The sequence below is a fragment of the Cheilinus undulatus genome, linkage group 16 (assembly GCF_018320785.1).
Source record: "Cheilinus undulatus linkage group 16, ASM1832078v1, whole genome shotgun sequence".
NCBI lineage: Eukaryota > Metazoa > Chordata > Actinopteri > Labriformes > Labridae > Cheilinus > Cheilinus undulatus.
Genome location: NC_054880.1, coordinates 17,470,466 through 17,488,186, shown reverse-complemented (window position 1 = coordinate 17,488,186; position 17,721 = coordinate 17,470,466). Strand labels below are relative to the sequence as shown.

Here is a 17,721-nt window from a genome sequence, read left to right as displayed (position 1 = left end):
AATGTAGAATCTTAATGTTTTTATCAATTAGATATGATGTGCTCCTTTTTTATCTCATTGCATGAGTGGAATAAACGCTCTTTTCATCCTACTTAGCAGGTGCACTGGGGCACCGTCTGACAAGCTGCTGTGAAAAGGATCAAATGATTTGCTTACATGATACTTTTTTCTGTTTGATTCCCTCTCCCTGTTGGCTGTCTCTCCATCTTTCTCAGCTTCACTTTCTAGGACAATTCCACTTCCTCTTTCTAGCTTTCTTACTTTTAATCTCACTCTCTCGTCTTTGTGTAGGGCTCTCAGCGTTTTACATTTGCCCTTTGCTGTAGTCAAGAGGAGGCAATTGAAAACTTGTCAGTGATGTTTTTGTGGAGTCGTTTTATGGCCCTCTTATCCAGCGCTCTGATACTTAGTGGACCTCAAAAATGGTTGAGGTATAATTTTAGTGGAGCTTTTAAAATTATTGGTGCATCTCACATTTTACACCCAACATGTAAAGTATGATTGCCTAGCTTTTATGGATTCTATATACATCAGTTTTTATAGCTGGGGGCTTGTGTCTAATAGAGAAGAGGTAGTTAGATGTTTTTACTGCTGTTCTTGAACAGACTCTTGTCAAAGTGTGTTTGTTTTTATGTTGGCGTGCATGCGTGTCAGAATGGCCGCTTGTATGTAGAGATTTAGTTCCTTTGTTTCATTCACTCTAGGGTTAATGTGACAACAGAATTCAAACTTCACTACAAAGATTGTAAATATCAAACCACATCAATAACTGCTTTGATACTACAGCAACGAAAATAGAAGTCCAAGGCACCTGATATACGCTTATTTCCAGTTTTTATTGCCAAACAAATACAAGCAAATTTCCTCCCACTGTCTCCTGTTGACAGCTGCTGTTTTCCAGGGATGGTGAAGGAATAATTGTGTAGGGTACTTGGACTCATCCATTTTAATGGTTCTTTTTTTTCATGCTAACAGTGTGCAGGAGTTTCCCTGTTATTTTTGATGTGTTGATTCCTCCCTTCCTCCCTTATTATAAAATAGTCAACAACCAATAAGACATTTTTGACACCTATTGAAAGGGAAATTGCACATGGATGCACATCCATGGGGCCCTTTACTTAAGTAGTTCTTAACTGGTTGGACATCAGGACTCAGCACCACCTCCTTGAGAGAAACCGTGACCCAAATTTATAAAAATGTTCAACCACACAAATTTATTTTATGAAACTATTGCTGTTTGTACTCTAAATGGAACTAAAAAGAGACATGATTAAACAAACAGGTTTTAAAGCACATCACTACAGAAGGGCATGCATGCATATAGTTCATTTTACTCCATTTTTCCAAGGCAGCATGGAAATTTTGTAGTTTCTTTAGGATTTTCCTTAGTTTGGGGGGAAACTTGCCTTGTTATCAGGGGAAAAGGAGATTGATAAGTTGAAAACTCATGAAAAGGCTGAAAATTATGGGGCATTGCAGTGAAACCTAAAACAAATGTATGGAGGTACCATATGTCATACCATTGACTTCCTGGCATTTTTTTTTCATTGGACAGCTTCGTGACCCTCTTTTGGATCATGACACTGACCTTTTTAGGTCCAAACCTAAACTTTTGTCCTTAAACATACTATGAAGTTTAACAGGGGTCCTGCGGATCCTTGAATAGTCTTAAAAAGTCTTAAATTGGAATAAAGTTATGGCCATGAAAATGTCTTTTAAAGTCTATTTTTGCAAGTGAGTGGTCTTAAATTATAGACAGCACTTTGAATTAGACTATTCTTTATCACATCTTTCTTTTCTACCTACATTTATTTGATTTTGATCTTTTTTAAATACATGCTTATATACTGTATATTGATAGAAAAGAGGCATTTCATGAGTCGAGAATCACTTAGTTTGTGTGTTTATGACCAAATAATCTCTTTTTTCTTGTACCTTTTAGTTTTGACCATTTGCTGCCAAAAGTATGGTATTTACTGTTCTCAGCCCGGGTCTTTAAAAAGATGTTAAGTCTTAAACTTGATTCTTAAATGTGTGGAGGAACCCCGGTTCAAGGAATGGGGATAAAAAAAGAAAATGGCCTCAGCTGATGTAGGTTGTTGGTCCTGCCTAACCATATATTCCCAACCATAAACTATTCATTGTTGAGATCATCCACCTGAGTTTTCAATGTTATCTTAAAGGTACTATGAGGAGTTTTTAGCTCATTATGAAACAGTGAAATGTATAATGATGCCTTTGTGACATCTAAACGCTAAAGAGACTGTCAGCCACAAGACTGATTTTCTCTGTAGAGTAATTTTTGTTTCCAGAAACTGCTCCCTGGAGGTAGGAGTCAGACAAAATGTTTCACTAAGTTTCATTTTCCACTGCAGAGATTATAAATGAGCATTACGTTGAATTTTGAAAGGCTAGGCAGGGCAGGGCAACTTAAGATATCATGCGCAAAGGCAACTCAGTGTGCTTAACATCAGTAAAAGAAACATCAAATAGAAGATAAAAAGAACACAGATGGAAATCACAGTATAAATACAGAGATTAAATAACATCTTTTGTGCAATGCAATTAATACTGTGTTAGAATAAGATGTGGGATTCTAGGCTTGTACAATGGATTTTTGCTGATACCTGATATGCTGATATTTACCAATATCGATCCTGATATTTAAAGGTAGCTCAGACCTAAAACTTCAACTGATATGCTAATAAAATTCATGCATCCCTAGAAATTTCTAAAGTTTATTCAAGGGCACAGGGAAGAGAATTGCTTTAGATGGGTTTATAAATGTTTATGTTAAGTTCACATCCAATATCTACTGGCTTTTTGGACCATTTGTGTGCACTGTAGTGGCTAAATGCTGCTTCATCATTCTTAATCAGGATTCTGGGCTGAACAAGCTGACCAGAGTAAACAGATCTGGGTGTCGTGACAGGTTGATACATTTGAAAAATTTCAGAAATGTATCAAAGGCCCACGCTGTTCAGTGGCTTATGAACTACTGAAAATGCTTTCAAATCTATTCTAAAATTAACTGCAAGTCAGTGATTTTAAAGCTGGATTAATGTGTTTGTTTAGCTAGGAGTGCATTTTGAAGCAGCTACATCTGTTTCATTGTCTTTTAAGAAGAGGACCTAAACAATAATTAATCCTAGTGGAGATATGGAACCAGCTTCACTTGGTCTTTTTGGGATACAAAACCACTCATTCTGGTGATGTTTTTGAGTTTGTAAATTGCTGTTTAGTGATTAGTTAGTATGGGTAACAAAGGCGAGAACTTAATCAATGAGCACACTAAAAGGCAAAGGCAGAAAATACCTCTACAGAACAAGATCAGCAAAGGGATGAGACCTATCGCTTTCCACAGGAGTAACCATCTGAAAATTCCTTGCAAGAGCTTTAAGCAGTAGCGTTAACATCAAAGACCTGGCAACAGCGCTGAAGAAATTAACATGACTGTTTCATTTCAGCTGATAATTGAAATAAATTACCTTCAATCGTCTACTCTTTAATAAAAAATCAGTAGAGGAACAATTTTCTGATATATGAAGTCTGCTAGACCTAAAAAAAAACTGTCCAAGTTAGCTGATTTGTCCTTTTTATTAACAATCTCCTCTCTGTCTGCACTATTTCTGATCTTGTTTCACACATGGATGGTGCAGCACAGTCTTGATTCATGATTGGCTGTTTGCAGCAGCCTCATTATCAAGGGATGTGTTAGGTTGTTAATGAGCAAGGGATTATCTGATATGTGCTTTAATGGTGGATTACTTTGAATGCATTTAAGTGGGACCATCCAACACTGCTACTGATGATGACCCCAGGCGTATTCCAACACATAAAAAGCTCTTAATCTTTAATAAATCCAAAGCAATAAAGCAAATGTTGATGGTGATGATGGAATCTAGGGAACCTTTGTTTCTCCCTGAGCTTGTTTTGATTGGCTCCTGTCACAAAGGTAATTTGTAGTGTTTCATTCCACTCAGAATTTAAATGTTCGATCATTGATGGTATGGGGGGGGGGGGTGGTATTTGTCAATGAGAGGAAGTGTGACTGACTGATGTGTTATGTGTGTGTTCTAGGTGTCAGCATGGGGAGGTTATGTGTTTATTATCAACCTGATTCCTCTGCATGTGTTTGTGCTGCTGCTGATGCAACGCTACAGCCGGAGAGTCTACATCGGTAAGGTGCACACACCCACACAAACCTACACACGGACTCACAAAACACACAAGCAATTAAAGAATCCCATAGCATTTACTGTGTGTTGTTTCCAACACCCCCACACGCAGTAGGTAGAATGTAGGGTCTGTGTTTTTAGATCCTCTTCCATTAGAGCAGGAATGTATGCACACATAGACCAACTACTCCTTCTTTTGTACGTCGCTGCCCAAACATTTGACCCTGAGACGAGCTCAAATACCCCGTTACCTCCGTGCTCATCCCTTTGCCGTCGTCTGCACGCCCACTCACCACTTAACGATGACATACGCAGCCACCTGTTTCTTGATCCTCCCTTATATCTTTATTTAATAAACGTTTTTGCAAATACCAGGAGAAAAGCACGTTTCCTTACAAGTACATGGCAGCTCCAGCTCATTATCCCACCACTCTGAGAACTCAATCCTTCAGTCCCTCCACCTCCTCCGTCAGCTTAGCCTCCAGCTCATCGTCAGGCTCTCCTGTTGTAGTCAAGAAAAATGAAGCCATGTCAAGTATCATTTACACGCGATTTTACGTCATGTTCATTTTGTTCGCTCAGCACAGCCTTTTGAGAGCTTTGAAAACGAGTGATGGCCTCCTCAGCGAGAAGGGATTTGACCTACGTGTGCTCTGTTACCAAACGCTTCTTCAACAATGAAACTCAACTCAACAATGCAGGGCTGTTAGATGGTGTGGAAAATTCCCCCCGCCTTCATTGTTCCTCAAGGATGTGTGCAGCCAGTGCATCATCCGGCTAACCTTGTGCACCTTTTGGTCGCAAATGAGAGGAGGAGAAACATATTTGTTGTCATATTCTTTTGACAGAAAAGAAATTAGGTCCTCAAGTGTTTCCTATACTTCTCCCCCTCCATTCTTCTTTACATCTCGCTGCTCCTCTTTTCAAAGCCAGGTGTCTTTCCATCGCTATGAGGGGGAAAAAACCTGGTTTAATAAAATACCTTGTAGTCTATTTTTCCTCGCAACTCATCTTCTTCTGTCTTGAGTCAATAGCAGACGTGTGAGAGAGAGAGAGATTGCTGAAGGCAATCACAACTACTTCAAAAATGAGGCACACTCTTTAGGAAGGAGTATGAAATCTTAATTAAGTCGCTGCGTGTTAGTAGCTGGAGGGGAGCTACAAAGGTGGGAGTCACACTGTTTTCGCCGCTGCTGCTCACTCCAGGCCTCGCCGCCACTCCATGCAGGAGCCAGCTCCCTTTTTCTCTGTAAATGACATTAGATTAGGTATTTTGTGTTTACTCCCTCTGAGGTGTGACAGTGGAAATCAATAGACTCTAAATACCTCCATTCAGGTTGATTTCCTTCAGTGGCTCCCAAACTAGACAGTGGAACAGAATAGAAGCTTTTTAGTGGTGCTATAGTTTATTTTGAGTATACCATTTCTTACATGGCCTCCGTCCTCTCTCACCCTCTCTCTCCTTCTCTGTTCACAGCTTACAGCACTTTCTACATTGTGGGGCTTGTATTGTCCATGCAGATCCCTTTTGTCGGATTCCAGCCAATCAGGACAAGTGAGCACATGGCTGCAGCAGGTAAGTCCCACCCTTGTCTTTGTCCAGGCTTTATAATCCACAATGCCTCTAGAAAAATCTATTCAAGGTGTCGTGATTAAGGCAAAGCAAGTTTAATTCGAGGGCACATTTCAGCAACAAGGTCATTCAAGTGATTCACATATGCAACCTTAAAATTTTCCACAAAATTTCAGGGTAATTGTCCCAGAGAAGTGGGATGTTTGCTAACGGCTAATGTTAACAAACAAGCTTGTTGAAGCTACCGCTGGTTTTTACTCTGTGACCATAATCACAGTCAATACTTAGTTTTATTTGGAAGGACCATAGACTGTAGGAAGAATTGGACAAAGCCTGTGTGACATCAGCCGTCTGCTTGAGGTTTTTCCTAAATATAATCCAAATGATTGTGGTTCAAAAAAATTCACCCCCCATACAGTGAGAGGACATGAAGACATTAGCAAATGAGACATGTTTCGTTTTTTGAGCCAGGCTGTAAACCAGTATTGTTGTAGTGCAAAAAATGTTTTTTTAACAAGCGTTCAGACGGGACTTCGGGTGTTCCTGCAGCCAGCATTAAGTGGACACCCACCATATTACAAATTTTTTCACTTCCACATTGGCTTCATTTTTCAGGACCAGAGGTTGCTGCTTGTTAAGGACTTGCGCCATCTTAGTATCATTTGGAAGAGAGTTTTTTCTTTTCCAAGCAGTAGAAAAAGATACCTCTACCTCACTACAACATCAAGAAAGCACAATACATGTCGGTGTTTTTTTATTAAATATATGTTTTTGGGGCCTTTATTTGGAGAGAATGGCAGTTAATAGAGTCATAAGCAGAGATCAGAGAGTGCGGGGCAGACATGCAGGACAGTAGCCACAGGCCAGACTTGATTCCAGGCCGCCCACGGACATGGGGAATGACCTAAAAGCTAGGCCATCTACACCCTAGATGTTAGTGGATTTTCAGGTCCTCTTGCCCTATGAATTAAAGGTGTTTCATATTTTTCAAACCAACTTGAGTTTCTTGTAGGGGTGTAACGGTGCAGAAAAATTTCGGTTCGGTACATACCTCAGTTTTGAAGTCACAGTTCGGTACGTTTTCGTACGGCGATTGAAGCAGATAAATAAATTTAATTTTAATTTTTTAATTAAATTATATTAAAATAAATAGGCTGAATAAATCACATTTAAATTATAAATAACACTGCGACCTTCCTCCAAAAGTCCTTCAATGATTAAAAATATTAATAAATAAATATATTTTTGAATAACTAGGTTATTTTCATTGATATTGACATATTTATACCCGTTCTTTAAACACTTAAATTTCCCAGCTAACTTGAACGCATCATCACACAAGCAAGTTAGCTTGTTAAGTATGCAAATTAGTCTCTTTTTTGACGATTTCAACATGGACTTCAGCACTGGATTTTTTTAACCAATGGGACAGCAAAGTTTGGAAGAACTTTTCACAGCCCATCTTGGAGGATAAAGACGTTAAAGCCGTGTGAAATCTGAGGATACCTTTACCTATGACACAGCTGCAGAGTCCCTCTCTCACTCTTCCGAGGCTGATAGTTGAAGGTAAAGTTAATATTATTCACAGAGCCAGAGCACCATTGCTATACGGGTGATTTAAATGAAGCCAGCGACTCTTTTAACTCCACACATGCCATAACTCTTCTTCGTTTGTTTTTGTAACTGCTCCTTCTTCTGTAATGACAGTTGCTGGCAGCTTGTAGGCTCATTGCCACCACCTGGATTGAAGTTAGAACTCGCCTTTTTTTAATACTCACTCAGGCATATTAATTGTATTACTGCATGCACCGAACCGTGACGGCCGTACCGTGACGGTACAGGACGAATACAAATACCGTTACACCCCTAGTGTCTTGACTTGGATAATTTTTTTTTGGACGCACATTGGTGAGCTTTGAAGTATCAATGCTTTATGTGTCTTTGCTGAAAGACAGACTTAAGTTAATGTTAATGTTAACTCTGAGTCAGAAGTTCTTAAACTTTTCTCAATGTACCAAAGAGGGCATGGCATCTGCCAGCTTACCCTGAATCAGCCAAAAAGGTTTCTGCTTTGTGCTGGTTTCATACAGATGTTCACTGATCACTCCCACAGAAAAAAAAAGAACAAGCTTTATGAGAATTTATATTAAACATGAATGAGATTCTTCCTGATTTTTAGTGTACTATAAAAGCCCATTCTCATCTTTTTTGTATTTATTTCTTGAATACTTTTTTAGGTGCATTGTTGTTAAAAATCAGCAGCACTTCAGTTTTTTCTGTTTAGAGTAAACATTAAACATCTCACAAACATAGGACATAAAAAACAGATGGAGAGCAGAAGTTTTTACTCAGCAACTGTTTTGCACTTAAATCGGTGCAAGTAAGAGAGAAAAGTGACTTATTGAACTAAAATTAGCATTTTTTAAAAATTTTCTAAGGAATATTTATTTTAGGGATTATGCACAACTGATATTTTTTAATTAACATTCAAATTAAGTCTAAAGTACCCCCTGCTGTTTTCCAAATAAGCCTAAGGGATCTTCACACCCTCGTTTGACAAACTGTTTTAAATTACAGTGAAAGTGTTGAACATTCCTGTTTAAAGTCACATAAAGTTTTAGAACAGACCGTCTGTCAGGGTTTTTTTTTTTTTTTTACAAGGACACACTTGTTCACTGCAGAGATTTTGTTTTAAGAGCTCTCGTGTCGACTCCCAGCCTGCCCTGAGTCTGCCAATAAATTTAAGCTGCAGAACACAGGGGAAAGGTTAAAGCTGTCTGCTGTAGTTCATGTATTAAAGGTGTTACTTTACATAAGCCGCTCGCTTATAGCACACACTTTAAGACTGGTCGGCTGCAGCAGGGACTGAATCCCCTTAGAAGAACACAGGACTCACTCAGAATACATTTACAAAATAGAGAATAAGTAAGCAGCCCATATGGGTTTAGCACTTAAAGTACTTTTCATTTTTGACTCATGGGTACTTCATTAAAGCTTGTTCAGTTTTGCCTCTTAAGACTCAAGTGTGGGCCCATCTGCTGTCGACAGCACGGATGGGTGTACGTGTATGATGCTCGTATCATTTACATTCAGATTGGAAGATGACTGTCGATGGCAGCTTGCAGACACCAAGTCCCACCTTTTCTTAAGTTGAACTGTGTACTGAAACAAGCAACATTAATGGAGGCTTTGAAGAATACGCCACTAAAAGAAAATAGAAAAAGTCTTCTCTGCCTCCCCCTGTTTTCGGCTCCCCGTGCTCTCCATATCTCAAAGACGGAGTGTGTTTTCATGTCGCCAGGATAGCAGCTGCTCAGAACATCTGGTGGTGGCTTTCAGTGAGCACAGTGGGAGACAGGAAGAGACTGACAGAGCCATGGTTGGTACCCTTGAGATGTCAGCCCCGCAGGCAGGCAGGCAGGGTGGCATGAAGTGACAAGCGTGTTAGCACCGTGGACGCTCTCCAGGAGACAGGCAGGGGCTTAACCTTGGAAATGGGTGAGGCCGGCTGTGAGCAGCAGTGGGCCGACAGAGGAGTAAGGCGATATCATACAGGGTTTGTCAAAGGAGGAGGTTGGAGGTGAAGAAAGTGGGGAGCATAGGTTTCTCTTTTATTTTTATGTTGAATTTATTCTATATTGAACAACCAGATAAACAAAAACAAACACTGGAAACGGCAGTGAGACGGTGACAGGAAGAGAGCTTAGGGAAAAGTATGACCAAAGTGGGTGCATAAAGAGAAACAATACGAGGGGAAGGAAATGGGCTTATTCACACAAATCTGTCTGCTACATTTGAAACATGTTGTCCCGCAGTATTTGTCTTTCACATCTGCATGAACAGCCAAAGGGGAAATGGGGAAGTGCTTTGTCAAGAATTCTGCCAGCCTGACAACGATGCCTCTTAACCACGTAGGCACGCTTTGTGCCCTGCAGGAGGCAGCATAAATGAGGACTTCTTCAAATATTCAGCTCAAGTTTTTCCCCTTTCTATGTTTGCTCATTCTTTGTTTCCGTCTGTCTTTTCTCAGGTGTGTTTGCACTCCTCCAAGCCTACGCCTTCCTGCAGTACCTGAAGGACAGACTGACCAGACAGGAGTTCCAGACGCTGTTCTTCCTTGGGGTGTCCCTGGCTGCCGGGGTGGTCTTCCTCACAGTCATCTATCTCACATACACAGGTCTGTATTACTTCAGACATTGTTTAATGGTGTATGGTCTTTTTTAAAGTGGGGGCCCCCAGGGGCTGCTAGGGGACCACAGAAGCTTTGAGGGAAATGATAGGGAAATACAATAGAAGGTGATAATAGTTAACTAAAGATAACAAAATAACAAAAACTAAATGTAACACTCATTGTCATTAACTAAAATAAAAAAAGAGATCCCCCCCCCCCCAAAAAGCATAAAACTGAAATAGAATACAATTATGGGAAAAAATCCTTCATTTTCATCTTTGACACTAGCTTATTAGGTCTCATCCTTGTCTCAGGCACAGTGATTTTATGAGCTTGTTATCTGCAGAAGTTACAACTATTTTCCTTTCTTAGGCTTTACTAGCTGCTGTTCTTTAATGATCTTTTCAAGACCTAGTGTAATTCCTTCTCTGAAACATAAACTCCAAATAAGCTTTGTATTCAAAGTCATTAAATAGCCTTTTTTGATTGATACATTTAAGTAGCAAATGCTCCTTTTGTGGTAGAAGAATGATACCTTTTCATTTTTTTGCTGTGGTTTCAACTTTGACATAAATCCTCTTTTTTAATGATCTGGATGGATTGTTATCTGTTCATGTTGAAAGCACTGAGGGAGAGATCACTGGTCAGTTAAAAAGAGATGTGGCACACTGTGCAGTTTGTCTTAGTATGGCTCAACAGAAACCATCTGTTTGTGCTTATATTACAATTTGTAGTGGAGATGGGTACAAGTGTTCGAGTACTTGATGTGGCCATCATTACTTCAGTCAGCTGCAGTATTCCAAATGATTTACGGTGCCTGAAAAAGTATAGGCACTTTGGATGTTTTATCATTTTATTGATTTTATAAATAGTCATATTATTTGGCTATTTTGAAAAAGAAAATTGCAAAAATAACTGCTTTAATTTCAAAATGAAAACCAATTTCTTCAACGCAGTATCAATTAAATAAAAATATGTAAAGTAAAATAAGTGACTGCATAAATATTTACCCTCTTCAAGTCAGTAGATGCACCTTTGGACAGCACTGACTCTGCGTGGATAGGTCTCAGTCAGCCTTGTACATCTGGACACTACAATTTTACTCCATTTTTCTTTGCTAAACTGTTCAAGCTCTGTTAGGTTGTGTGTAGATCAGGTTTAAACATCTGTTTCAAGTTCAGCCCCAAATTCTCTACTGGACTGAGGTCTTGGCTTGGACTCGGAACATTAGCAAACGATTTCTGTGTAGCTTTCGCTATATGCTTTGAGTCATTGTCTTGCCGCAAAATAAATCTTCTCTCAAGCTGAAGTTCTCTTGTAGACTGAATAAGACTTTCCTCCTCCTTTTCCTATATTTTGCCGCTTTCATTTCACCCTCTTCCTTTACAAGCATCCCCACAGCAGGATGCTGCCACCACTGTTCTTCACAGTGGGCATGGTGTAGAGGTGCGCGGTATATGAGGTAGACGGTATAAATTATATAAATTTGGCCTACGGTAGCGATTTGGACTCTACCAACCAATCACGATAACGCTTGTTGATGACGTCATCGTATCTGCCTCAGTGTGACAATGGCTTCAAGCACAGAGACCATGGAGCAGGAGGAGCTGGTTAAAAAAAACGGTGCTATGTAGAGGTGGGCGGTAAACAGGTATTAATACCGTCCCACAGCTGGCGGAGAGAGCGAGTTATGACACACAGCTCAGGCTGAGTCTAGTCAATAGCACCTTTAGCTCTAGCATTACATGTAGCCAGGTAACTAACCGAATGTCAAGGACTCTTGCCGCAGTAACTAGGCACAGTTAGCAGGCAAAATAACGTGTTTTTTCCCCTCAAAGTCTGACGGCTGTACCGCGACAAAGTCAGTGTGCTGTCTCTGTCACCCTTCCTGGGGCTGTAACACAAGCTAAGTGCTGCTTTGGCTGGTCGCAGAGCCCAGTGCTGCAGCTCTTCCTCTTACAACGGCATAAACAACCGTTTAAAAGTCTATTTTAACTTATGACTTTCTTTTCCAAGTCCACAGTGAGTCAAAGATCCAGGCTGCGATGTTAAACGAGGTCAGAAAAGCTGCTTTAAACTAGCCGTATTCTCCGGTACAGCAGCCAAAGCTAACTCAAAGCTAAACACAATACTTCCATCAGGCTCTTCAAAATAAAAGTCTGCGGCTATTATTTTTCTGAAACGCTTTTATTATGAACACCTTCACTAGGAAACGTGTTCATGTCATTAGCAGCTTAACACACAGCATCAGGTTAGAGATGAAATGCAAAACTTGGAGTGCAGTTAGACAGAAGTAAACCTAGAGAGACCTAAAAAAAATAAAACATGTTTTCTGTGTTCCTATACTTAGAGATAAATTGAGTATGCCATCAAAGGCTTGTTTTAAGGGGAGAAGGGGGTTAATAACACTTGAATTTGGATTAAAAAGCTTTATCTCTTTTTAATTTTGTAATACCGTGATATAATACCGTTATCGTCAAAGGCAAGAAAAATGCCGTAATATGATTTTTAGGCCATATTGCCCAGGCCTAGCATGGTGTACCTGGGGCGATGTGCAGTATTTGTTGGCTAAACATAGTATCTCCTCTGATGGCCAAAAAGCACCATTTTGGTCTCATCATACTAAAGAACTTCTTCCACTTTACTTTTTAGAAATCTGTTTTCACTTTGACATTAAAAAATTGATTTTGTGTATTTTGTTTTGTTTTGTAAAAATTGTATTGACCATGATTAATGTATAAAATCAATAAATGGGTGAAACATCCAAAGGAGTAAATACTTTTAACAAGAATATTCTAAAATAGTTATACTGTCCAGCCACAGCTCTGGCTTTTGTAGCACAGTGAACCAGCAACAACTGCTTTTGGACAGCTCAACTCTCAAGGGACATATGATTGAAAAGGCAAACAAACAACAGCTTGTTAGCACAAGTTGTTTGTGATGATACCAGAATGGAGAAGATTAGTCTGCTAATGACAAAACAGGCAACAGCAGATAAGCTCACCTTAAGTTTATGGAAAGGGGAGGCTTCAGCGAGCCAATGGTGTTTGTGGACAAAGTGACTTTCACTACACACTCAGGGACAGATCTCTATGTGGTCTCATGCTACTGTAAGCTACTTTGTATCAGAGCTGTTTGTTTTGGTCAATGGAGTAGTTGTGGAGTTGACAGCAATGACCAAATGGAGTTTGGATTGTATCGTTTATACTATAAAGCTGTGTGTTGACCATTTTTTTATATTTATAAATTCAATTAACCTCAGTTACAGTATCATTTCTTGTTATTTCATTTGAAGTGCTGCTAAGCAGTACACCATTGAAAAAAGCCACAACCAGCCCCACGTGTTGTTTCTTTTTTTTTTTTTTTTTTTTTTCCAAATAGTGGTAATTAATCCAATTGCAATTGCAACTAGAAAAGCACTCAGAGAGCGCAGACCTCTGCCATTAGCCCTATCTCCCAATAGTACAGAATCCTTTGAAAAATTCCTGGATCCAGACGGATATCTGGATCACTCCCAAAATCAAATCAGTTCTTCCTTATGCCATTTGTGACATTTCCTGAAAATTTCATCAAAATCTGTCCTTAACTTTTTGAGTTATGTTGCTAACAAACTAACTAACAAACTCTGCAGATCACATACCTTCCTTGGCAGAGGTAATAATTATATCAGGCAGTGCAATTACTTTTGTATTACTTTGAAGGTTTAAAAAATGCCTGCTGAAAGGCCTTTAAGTTTGCAGTAATGCCATAATTTCACTCTGTACAAACACCTTTATTTTCAAAAAAAAAGGGAAAAACTTATTTTTTGGAAAACTTTAATTTTTTTCAAAGCAGTACTCTTCAAATGTATGGTTTTATAGTTTTTGTTATGCTAGCTAATATTGTATGCTTTATGCTTCAAAACTATCATATTATCTGCTTGTATTATATTGTAATCACAGATCACAATATTGTCCGGTACTATTACAATCACACATTATTACCAAATCAAGCAGCTGCTATGAGTGACAATGGGTACATCCTACAGTCCTATGAGCAGCATCCATATATCCTATACTTACATCCTTTCCTTACATCTTGGTCTTTCTTACCAGAGAAGTTTGAAAAGACATGGAACCAAAGTAAAAAAGGGAGGAAACTTAAAAAAAAGATGTGCTTTCCCCCTTCTTGTCAGGCAGAAACATCCCTTTGTGATGTTCGCGTCAGCTTATCACTGCTCAGCTGTCATTCAGCTTAAACAGCTGGTTGTTTCTGCACTAATACACACTTTTATTCATTCTAAAAACTGCACCCAAAGACAGTTTCGTCTGTGTATGTGACCTGATAACAAACACCTGCTCATGAAGAATAGCCTACAGTCGGCTTATTCTGTGTCCTGCTTAAAACCAGAAAGACTGCCACCTACACATTGCTTTATAATAAAGCGATTTGCATTTATATTTACTAATTATCTGGTTGTGATCTTTGTTTCATAAACACAGATACTTCTATGATGTCCCAGAAACACTAGAATCATTTATTAGGTTTTTAAATTCAAGGAAAAATAAAAGTCAAACAACAATTATGAAATCCAAAGCTCATTAATGGTCAACCTTAAAGGAAACTTTGTAAACATAACCAAGAAAGGGAAATGTGTTTTACTTCAGCTTCCTCAGACTTTTATTCTTATTATAATAAAATGAAACGGAAAATATTTCTCTGATAATAATGAAGGAGTTCTTTGTGATCCTTTGATTTAATAAGAGCGAAAAATGAAGAGTTTTGGTTTGATGGTGAATCAGAAACAGACTCTATACCAAAAGAAAGTCTTAAGGATATTAACTGAAAAGCAAAAGAAAGAATTATGGACAGTTTATAAAACAAATTGAATGAAATAAAGAACAAGAGTATACATTGTTCTTGAAATAAGAAAATAGTTTTAGGTTTATTTTGATGTTTGCCATCAGAGTTGTGGCATGGAACATTTTGGGTACCTCTTATGGTCTCCATTAGTTGTGAAATATAGCACTTTTTGTTTGTGGAAATGTGAAAACAACCTGAAAGAGTTGCTTTTATTAGATTATTTTCTGGAATATAATCATACAGTGACTCAATAATGAGCATTTGTGTCCTTGTAGAGTGAAAGTCTTCAGGATTTAGTCCTTTAGTAGTACAAAACAAGTAAATTAAAGACATTATCTTTTTTTAAATTGCTCTGGGCAATTTAAAAAAGTGTTCATACAATTTAGAGGCTAAATTAATTGAAGAAAGAACTCAATTAATATGTTGAAAAAATAAAAGTAATTGTACGTTGTAGCTGTGTGCATAAACAGTTAGCGTTAATTGAAACTACTATCACAGTGGACAATTACAACATAAACAGACATCCAGTTTAACAAAGTGTTAAAGGATTAATTAGAAATGTTGGATTTCATGTTTTAGAATGATGGACTGTCATAGATCTGATGAGTTTACCTGGCTTTATACGTGTTTTTTATGGGCACTTTTTACTGGATACATAGCACGCAACACTGCCAAGTATTCTTTTGAATGACAACTAAATTATGACTCCTTTTTTCTGTAATTGCACATTAAAATAAGACTGAACACGCTGCTATAATGTTTAAGGTGTATAACAAATAATAATGCCAGGCTTCTCTAAACAGAGCCAATAGTTGCTGCCATAGGTCTATGGTTATTTCCTGAAACATTCTGGACTTTCATTGTCGGTAAAACTCTTCATTCCAGAGCTTGTTTAACTTTTAAAAAAGAGAAGTGAGAGGTAATGAAGTCAGCTGTTTCTTATCTCAGAGTGGAAGGTTTACAAAGACCCTGACGTAAAGCACAGGGTTTTTGGTCGTCCTGAAGTTTCCTTAATAAAAAACAGCACAGTGGCTAATGCAGTATTACAATTATTACCTGGCTACTCTAACAAAGTTAATAGTCTAAAGGATTTTGACTTTAAATCCAGATATTGTTTCATCAACTATTCTGTTGATGTTAGAAGTAAGTTTGTCAAACCTACAGTTAGAGCTGTGTCCATAGCAACAGTTTACTCAGTAGCCTTCGTTAAATGAGCTACTTAGCTTTTATTATTCACATTAAACTGAACATTTCCACAGATGGTGAAGTGAGACAAGGTGAACTGATCTGCATGAATCAGCACAGCAGATTGATATGATTGCAGTTAGTCCTTCAAAGTCTGTGATAGGAACCGCACGCACAGCAATCACCTGCTTTTCTTAGTAACAGTGTAGTCATATTCAATTCAGTTTGCTTCACTGGCATGGACAATAATAATTATGATAGTTACAGAAAAAAGTATTGACATCAAAAACCTGGGTTTTGACTTCAAAAATCAGATGGAAAAAAAGTAGAAATTCTATAATAAATCTGTTTCTTTGACATTTATATTATTATTAATTGCAGACAGTCCTGTTCATGGTGGTGTGGTGATTAAGGGCCTTCTCTGGTCACAACAGCTCACATAATGTACTGCACCATTTGCTGTTGCATCTCACCCAGCAGATATGGAAGTTTCTGTACATTGTTCATGCTGGTAAAGTGTTTTTGTTTGTTGGTGAAAAGTGTAGAGAACTTGTCTCTGATATCCTTGTAAAGGACCAGTGGAAAGTTTCCACCTTGTTGGCTGCAGTGGGTGCACAGTCTTTCCTCTGTGGGACCCAGCTTTGTCTGTGGTGTCGTCTTTCAATGGCAAGGTTGTGCTCACTGAGTCTCTACACAGTCTAACATTTTCTATCGTTCCTGCTTATGAGTAAAATAGTTTTCTTTTTGTTGCTGAATAATTTGGTTTAAGCTGGTTGGTTTTGTGTCTGAGGACTCTACAGGTGAACAGAGTCTCTCTACCAGCTGTCTTAAGGGGGAAGTTCTCAGCAGTCTCTCTGAAGGTCAGGGCTTTGTTATGAAGTGTGTCGGGCTAGCTTTCTTTTAAATGAGTAAAATCCGAATGCTCTCTCTTGTATTTTGATGAAGGTTATAGTCCTGTTTCCGCTCTGCTTGCATTACTTGGTGTATTCTTTGGACACGGAGGATGGATTTACAGAAATCTGCACGCAGTCTCAATCTGATGTTGGTCCCATTTTGTAAAATCTTGGTTGGCGAGTGGACCCCACACCTCACAATAATAAAAAGAAATGGTCTCTATAACTGAGTCCAGTATTTTAGCCAATTTGGAATGCAGTTGTTCTTGATTTCTTATTAGTATATTGTTATTATCAGTCATTGATCCAGGAGAAACACACTGTTGCTATGCATAACTAGCCAACCAGTATCAAGAATTCAACACAGCTGTGCAACAAGAGGAGAAAAATTCAACTGTTAGAGCCACACTGCATTGAATAGGCACATTTGTGAATCAAAATAAAGAAAAGTTGTAATACATATAAAAAATAGAGGTATCCTGTGTTGAGTTTGAATTATTTCAAAGATTATGGTGTAATACATAACATTGTCACTCTGAAATGCCAAAAATAATTATAAAATAACTACTCCTATGCTATATTATTTGTAATTGAAGTCTTGTATTACCTCCAGTATTTCCAACACTTCACATGGCAAGAGAAAATCTTCATTTTTATGGTGGCTGTCATGGCAGAGCTCGATGTCAGTGTAGGTTCTCATTCATCCGGTTCTTAGTTAGCCAAATCCTTGTCAAGATGGCAACTGGTCTTGGTTGAGGGTCTTGAAGATGTTTCACCTCTCCTCTATAAGGCTTCTCTGGTTCTAAAGTGACTGGGGTTAGCCCACCCCTTAAATCATTAGCATATGCAAGGTCTATAGAGGCTTTAAACAACTGGAAG

At 38.5% G+C, this 17,721-nt stretch overlaps 1 protein-coding gene across 2 annotated transcripts in view; it reads left to right on the top strand.

The window, feature by feature from the left end:
- The window catches only part of LOC121523719 (dolichyl-diphosphooligosaccharide--protein glycosyltransferase subunit STT3B), a 157,985-nt gene that overhangs the window by 112,797 nt on the left and 27,467 nt on the right, over positions 1-17,721 (top strand). For both annotated transcript variants that reach the window (XM_041808718.1, XM_041808719.1), the window contains exons 5-7: positions 4,081-4,180; positions 5,656-5,754; positions 9,782-9,928. In XM_041808718.1, coding sequence (XP_041664652.1) covers positions 4,081-4,180; positions 5,656-5,754; positions 9,782-9,928 — 346 coding nt within the window. The remainder of the gene's footprint in view (positions 1-4,080; positions 4,181-5,655; positions 5,755-9,781; positions 9,929-17,721) is intronic.